The following is an 8,175-nucleotide window of genomic DNA, read 5'->3' on the forward strand; positions in this document are numbered from 1 at the left end:
TTACATGTGCATCTCTGTGTGCTCGTCATGGCACTCCATCTCGTCATACTTCGGCTCTGTGTCTTCTGCATCCAAAGATGCCAACTCTCCCGGTGTGAAAATACGAGGGAGGACGAACATCCTAACAGGAACTGTGAGAATGAGGAAGAAGGGGAAGGCCAGTGATGCACGGGTAGACATGACAGCCCACAGCACAGCCGTACACACCACCTGGATGATCGTGAACATGTGCATCCGCAGTGTACGCACCTTGCGGACGTAGGTGTGGTCGGGGTGATACTTGGTAGGCATGAGCATCAGCACCATACGCTCTGCCATCTGGTTGCCGTTGAGGGACATCACACCCATGTAGAGGAAGATGCCAAACAGCACCGCTACAGGGATCAGACTCAATTGGTCACCTATCACAACAGACAGGCCAACCAAAATGGCAACCAGCAGCCCTGTGACCCTCTGCTCTTTCACTTCCTTGATACGCGGCTTGTCACCCGGCGCGACGGCCTTACTCATGATGGTGAGGGCATTGGCGTGGGTCACGGAGCGGACCGTGGTGGCAGCCATCCAAGGCAGACCAAACAGGGCAGAGGTTCCCCCCAACACCACAATGAGCAGCAGGTCTAAATGAAAACCTGAACCCTTCACCAGCATCCTTTCCTTCTTACTCACTATTAGCGTGGTGATCTGGGTCTCCATGAAGATGAGAATAAACACCAGTAAAGCAGGCAGCACGGAACCAAACATCATCCAGATGGGAAAATCTTCATCAGACCCCACTGGACTGATTAGCCAGCCACGTTTATCCGGGCGTGTCAGAGAGAGGCCACTAGGAACATTCAATTTTGTTGTATGTACGTTTATGTTATAGTCTAACAGCACCATGATGAGTATAGCAATAGGTACTCCAAAATCACCAATCATTCTGCGGAACCTTCCGGGGAAGAATGCACTGTCCTTGAACTTGCGTAAGTAGAAGGCGATGAAGAATGTTCCAGCCATGAGCAGCAAGGAGAGCAGCGCGGTGTTGGGCTCCCCACTGTCCTGAGTGTTGCTGAACCCCAGTGGGTGCTCACTGAAGATACTGAACAGCTTGCTGAAGGTCTCCCAGATGAAGATGAGGGAGATGAGGAAGGAGAAGATCTCCTGGGTGAAGGACGAGATGTAGCATACAAGGAAACTGCCTTCAAAGGCCACCGTGATGACCACAATGATGATGAGCCAGAAGCCAATCCACACACGACCCGTTAGGTACTCGATCTTGTTCGAATTGCAAAACAAGAAGAAGGCCTCCTCAAACACTAGCAGTGGCCCAGACATTCCCACAATAAGCAGCGGTTGGGCTCCCAGTAGGCAGAAGACCATGCCCTGCATGGCCGTTGACATAATCAACTCAGACACACCAATGAGCCCCCCTGTCTTCTCAGCCAGCAGACCTCCGAATGTGATGGCTGGGGAGAGCGCGGCAAAGTAGATAAAGATGAAAGCAGCCATGCACTGGCCGTTAAGGGCGTCCTTGAAGTCACTGACATACTTAGGGTATCGGCGGCGTATATCTCTGATGAGTCCTCCGAAGGGGTGTCCAGTCCTCTCCAGGGGGTCATCTGGTTTTTTTGAAGGCTCAGTAACCGCCTCCTCTGGCAATAGTTTTGCGTGTTCCTCCTCCCTCTTGTGGAGCATTTCTCTCTGGAAGCGAGCCACCGAATGGAGGAGTTCGTCCCCTCCCTGCATCTCAGAGGGTGGGAGCACGATGCTGCAGTCCAAGAAGCTGTTGATGGCATTGAGCAGGTCCTGTCTTTTGTCTGCCATGTAGGCTGCCTCATGGAAGTGCTTGTCAGACATGAGCGTGGCGATGGTGCGTCCGATCTGGTGGTAGTCCATGCTAGTGTCGGGGGGTCCCAGCAGGACGAAAAGGAACCTGACGGGCACGGGGACTTCCAAGACAGAGCCCAACTGCACTGCTTCCTCTAGTCGGACGAATGCCATGGTGGGCTTCTCCAGGAAGTCAAGATTACCCACAAGGACAAGTGTGGACTCTGTATTATCCGGGATCTTCTCGAGTAGTCTCAGCTTATGTTTGGATATGCCCCCACTATGTATTTTAAGATTCTCAATATCGATGTGTACATCGGTGTCAATCGTGGTGTCAGAGTCTTTCGTATCACTTGGGTGACTGTGTTTTAGCAGCAGCGCCTTCACAAAGTTATCCCGGTCCTCAGACTTTATCAGGTCGGAGATGATCATCTGTTCCACAACTTGGTGGGCAATACCAGGCAGGCTCTTCTGGTCCAAGTCTAACAGCACCGCCCCATGTGACATGGTCTTGCGGAGTTCCAGCAAGCTGCGGAAGGACAGTGAGGCCACGTGAGGCTTACCCCAACGGTCTGTCTCCTCTTCCACATCCTCCTCAAATTTGATCCAGCGAGCTGTCTCCTTCCACTGCAGCTCCTTGTTCTTATCCATGATCAACTCATTCAGCTCCACGAACACCTCATTGGGGATGCGGTCCTGCTTGCGACTGCTGGGCTCTTTGTGGTGTTTGCCGTAGTGGACGACTTGGCCCTTGCTACTCCTTCGGACCAGGTGTCTCCGCACACCAGGAACGTCTTCAAAACGATGGCTTTTGATTCCGTCCAGGTCGGCTGAGGCCAGGGTCTGCGCCTCGCTCTCATCAGTGGGAATGCGTTTGTACATGTCCTGCTCTGTCTCTTCCTCTTCCTCCCCTTCCTCCTCTCCCTCCTCTGTGGGGCCCCCGCTGTGACCTAGGTTGTCTTTTCTTCTCTTCTTGCCATTCTTCTTTCTTCGTCCCTCAGAGGGCAGTTTGGACAGGGGCTGGTGGGTGTGATGAGAGGAGTGACGATTGTACTCAATGTCCTCCTCATGGTAGTTGTGGTCGTCAGGGATTACATCGGCAGGAGTGAGGATCTGCTGGAAACGCTGGACCCCAAAGGTTTTGTTCAGGTCCCCAGTGTCCTCCTCGTCTGACTGTGACATTCCCCGCAAGGATGAGGCAGCAGGAACCTCTGGATTGTGGATGACTGATGCATCGGTGACCAGGTTGGGAGAGCTAGGCTTGCTCATGGCTCGCACTGTTGGAGATGTTCAGAAACGGACTGATTGGAAGAGGTGTCTGTTAACCCTTCTCTTCCAACTGGAACTCTTTTGGGGAACAGCATAGCTTTTGTGTGCTTGCCGCTGAAGAAGCACCAATGATATGGCAGAGGAATTCTGAATGCTGAAAAGAGCGAATGGATTTCTCTCGGGCGGCCAACATGCACAGTCTGCAAAAACACCAGCGTACTGTACATCAAGCTGTATGTGCTGTCGACGCAACAATAAATTCTTTCACCTGGGTGATGTCATGTGACGTGACATGACAACGCCTCTCAAATTGTATATAGAACTTTCCTGTCAACTGTTTTGCTGCAATAGCAGCATTAACATAAATGAGAAAGATGCAGTCCTGCATGGGGAATTGTCTATCTATTACATAATTGTGATGTCACCATATAGCCTATTGTCCAATCGTACGAGGGCAAAACGATTCCTTCAATTAGGTAGGGCGTGTAATCGTTGTCCAATCAGAGGACAGAAAACAAATCACACTGTGTGAAATGAGGGGCGCTCTTATCATATCATCATACATCACATTCCGTGCTCAGCCAATCAAATCATTTCCGTGGAACACACACACACAGAAACACAAAGTTGGGCATAGGAGGGGCTATAGCGCCCTTCAAAAAGACCAATAGCAATAGTCTGTTTGCCTATCCGCAACCACACTAAAAGCATAGTATAGAGAGACCACTGAAGTCTGACGTCACTGCCACTAGAGGGCGCTGTTCCCCTGGTTAGTGTTTTTGCTAGAAACTCCAATGCATGGCAGCCAAGTCTATGGACTGTTTAGAGCACTTTTAACAAAAATCACTCTTGTGTGAAGTGCAACATTTTTCAATCTGACTGGTATCCCAATCGTACTGTGACATATAGGCTACAAGCTCTTGTTAATACAATATTTACAGAACCCACAGACAAACTTAGCAACTTTCAACCCTATTAGTTGGAAATAGCCCACAACGCATTTCATCGTGAGTAGTCTGGTCTTGCATAGCCAGACGATCGGATATCTCCTATCAGTACAGATGAACACAAGACTACATCGCAAGATACAAACGTTCCTGCCCAACAGCAACAATGTTGAGCTTTTTTCATCTAACAAGAAAAGACTTGGTCTGCTTGTTTGTAGGCTATGTCTGCTAAATGAACCTTGTATTTGGACTGTTTTACCAGAGGACGTACGATCAGATGGTGTGTATACTTCATTATTTAAAGTGTTTGTGGGCATCTTTCCAGATCCAATAGGGCATATGTTAAGGCTCTGAAGCATGGAGCTAATGTTATTTAGAAATATTGCGATAGTTCATTGTGTATTATATGCAGGGTTCAGGGACATTCCTTAGTGAGTGGTTATTTGTCATTAAAATGCACCGTCAAACTTACGCAAAGCCTTTTGTTTGATTATACTGGGGGACAAACAGACTTACAACATGTCTTTTTAGTGGTGGAAGTACATGTACTAAAGTACTTTACTTAAGTACAATTTCGAGGTAGGCCTATCCTTCCAAGAAGATAATAGCGAAGGCTGTCCAGTGCCCACTTGATGGCAAGGCATTCCTTTTCAATGGCTGAATACCTTGTTTCCCTGGGCTGCAGTTTACGGCTCAAATAGAGTATTGGCTGTTCCTCATCCTCCTTTCCTTGTGCTAGGACGGCTCCAAGGCCCACACCTGAGGCATCGACTTGAACGAGGAATCTCTGGTTAAAGTCAGTCCTGCACCAGATCCATTCTGATGGACTCACGCTTAACACCCAGAAATGTGAGTGGGCCAAAAGGGAGGTTTGCTACCTCGGATACCATCTTGGCAATGGGCAAATACGTCCTCAGGTGGACAAAGTGAAGGCTATCAGAGACAGTCCTAGACAGTGTGACCCCACCCTGTCACTGTTTGCTGCTAGTGTACATGCCTTTCAGTAAGCGCGCACTGTTAGGTTATGCAAAGACTACTAAGAAGCAGCAAACTGAACACACACACACACACACACTGCTCATTCCTGTCGCTTTAAGGAGCTGAACACAATTTGGGCCAAACCAACTCCCCTTCTAGGGAGGGGGAGGATTGCCTGTCACAGAGGGACATCAAAGGAGAAAATGACTTTTGGGAGAACTAAAAATACTTCCAAATGGAAGAGCTACAAGCTCAACTGAACTGAAAGTGAATAATATATATGAATGTGTTTTGTGCCAAGCAGAGTTGACATGTGGTGGATCATGTTGACCCCTATTCAGTTCAGGTGTGGGCCTTGGAGCCGTCCTAGCACAAGGAAAGGAGGATGAGGAACAGCCACTACTCTATTTGAGCCGTAAACTGCAGCCCAGGGAAACAAGGTATTCAGCCATTGAAAAGGAATGCCTTGCCATCAAGTGGGCACTGGACAGCCTTCGCTATTATCTTCTTGGAAGGACCTTTGATCTGGAAACTGACCATCGGGCATTGAGCTGGATCAATTCCATGAAGGATAAAAACTCCCGTGTCACAAGATGGTATTTGGCGCTACAGCCGTATTGCTTCAATATCTCACACAGAGCTGGAAAATCGAATCTGCTAGCTGACTACCTGTCTCGTCTTCCTGAGCTTACAGTTGCTGGAGAGGAGGGAGGTAATGTGACAGTGTGACCCCACCCTGTCACTGTTTGCTGCTAGTGTACATGCCTTTCAGTAAGCGCGCACTGTTAGGTTATGCAAAGACTACTAAGAAGCAGCAAACTGAACACACACACACACACACACTGCTCATTCCTGTCGCTTTAAGGAGCTGAACACAATTTGGGCCAAACCAACTCCCCTTCTAGGGAGGGGGAGGATTGCCTGTCACAGAGGGACATCAAAGGAGAAAATGACTTTTGGGAGAACTAAAAATACTTCCAAATGGAAGAGCTACAAGCTCAACTGAACTGAAAGTGAATAATATATATGAATGTGTTTTGTGCCAAGCAGAGTTGACATGTGGTGGATCATGTTGACCCCTATTCAGTTGGTCCGGTCTAGTGGGAGGGGCCATGGGGGGTATAAAGCTCAGAGTCTGAATATCCCAGTCAGTCTGTCTGCTCACTCTGCTGGTGCTGGTGTTGGAAGAAGCTGTCTCTGAGGAGGTGATGTTATTATGCCATTGTTTACATAGATCTATTATTGTGATGTTTATTATATATATATTATGTTGTATATATTATATATAATATATATTATTATTTAATTTACATTTGAAAAGGCCGGATTTATAAATACTTAGAATGCTTATCATATGATAATGACTTATTTGGAAATGATTGGTTTGATTTATGGTGTTATATATGATATGCAGTACTTTGTTTTGAATATACCTTTTTATTTCTATTTTGCAGACGTTTGGTCTCTTTTGTTGTTGTCACTTGTATCACTTGGGTTAATAAATCGTCTTGAAAACTTCTGCCAAACTGCGTGCCTTGCCATCCGTTTGTTCATACAACCCTAGCCTCAGACAGGGGTGTGACATTTGGTGGCAGTGGTGGGATGGCAGGCCGCAGAGGTTATTCAAACAAACCGGGCAGAGGTAGAGCTAGATGCGGTTTACGATCCCAAGTGTCTGAAGTGGCAATGACAGAGGAGACTGAAGATGGGGCCATCGGAGGGACCATGGCGAAGGCATTCGGAGAGGCATTCGGAGAGCGTGATGACTTCGAGTGGTACACGGAGGCGTCTGAAGATGGTGTGAAGGAGCGTGAGGACACTCGGGGTGCTAGGCCCAAGGTCAGGAAGGGCCATGGAAAGGCTAGGCCGCCTGAGGAGCCACTGAGACCAGGTGAACCGTCACTGGTTAGCATGTTCAAAGACTTTTTGATCAGCCAGCAACAAAGAGAAGATATCCTTGTTCGTGAATTCCGGCAGTTGAAAACTGCCCTTACTGTGCAAAGTGCTGCCACAGCCCCTGCACAACAAGCCCATATCGGTGATGCTAGCCAAAATGCTAACCCTCCAAGTAACCTTGCTTCTAATAGCACCCATGTGCAGTCGCCCACACCTACACCCAGAACTCAACCACCACGCCGGCATCCAACCTCTGATCTCTCACCATCTCCGTCAGGAGGTTCCATGCAGCCTGTAGCCCCCAGCGACCTGCATATGCGACAAGGTCCGAAGATGCTTCCTTTCCAACAAGGTGAAGACATTGAGAACTTTCTTGTCCGCTTTGAGCGTATCGCTCGCACTTGGGGCTGGCCACAGTCTGAATGGGCCTGCAGACTTGTTCCTCTCTTGACGGGGAAATCCCTTGATGCCTACTCCTCGATGGAAGAGGATGATTCCAACATCTATGCCAACCTTAAAGAGGCCCTCCTTGCCAAGTTCGACATCTCTCCTGAGACTTACAGATGTCAGTTCCGGTCAACCCACATTCCCCTTGGTGAATCTCCCAAGGAGACTTACAGCCGACTCAAAGGACTCTACAGAAGATGGATCAAGCCGGAGCAGTGTTCCAAAGATGACATCGCAGAGGTTTTCATTCTTGAGCAACTGCTTCGCATGCTTCCCAACGAGATGAAGACCTGGGTCAAGGAACACGAGCCAGAAGATGGTCTGACTGCCGCTAAACTTGCTGGCCAGTACCTCAACGCTCGTAAAGGTCCGAGGACGCAAAAGCAACAAAACAGAGTAGCATCCCAAGATGCAGATGACCTACCCCGCAGAGGAGGAGATCACAAAACAGGTGGTCCAGTGGGTGGTCAAGGCACCTCGGGGGGGACTAAAGGGTTCTCCAGACCGGGTCCAGGGAAGGATCTGATATGCTACCACTGTCAACAGCCAGGGCACCGGGCCTCAGTCTGCCCCTTGAAAGGTCCCAAACTGTCTAGCTTCTGTCATGTCCCACATCCATCTGTTCCAGCTTCAGTCATGGCACCTGTCCTTGCACCAGATCCTGAACCTAAGCTTGAACCTGAGCCAATCTTGATGCCAGCTCGTGTCAATGGTCATCATGTGCAGGCACTGCTTGACACAGGTAGCTCTATGACCCTCCTTAACAAGTCCTTTGTCTCCATTGGCTCACTTGATTATCTGCATGCTACAGCTATCCAGTGTGTCCATGGGG

General features: G+C 48.8%; 1 protein-coding gene across 1 annotated transcript; it reads right to left on the reverse strand.

Annotated features, from left to right (window-relative positions):
- Positions 1-3,075, reverse strand: LOC310859906 (anion exchange protein 2-like; the record flags this gene model as incomplete). The annotated part of the gene is made up of 1 exon (XM_083766672.1): positions 1-3,075. One exon carries the CDS (start codon positions 3,073-3,075, stop codon positions 1-3), a length of 3,075 nt encoding a protein of 1,024 aa, XP_083622798.1.
- Between the last annotated feature and the right edge of the window lie 5,100 nt (positions 3,076-8,175).

Source organism: Protomyctophum parallelum (assembly GCF_964188405.1).
Source record: "Protomyctophum parallelum genome assembly, chromosome: 6".
NCBI lineage: Eukaryota > Metazoa > Chordata > Actinopteri > Myctophiformes > Myctophidae > Protomyctophum > Protomyctophum parallelum.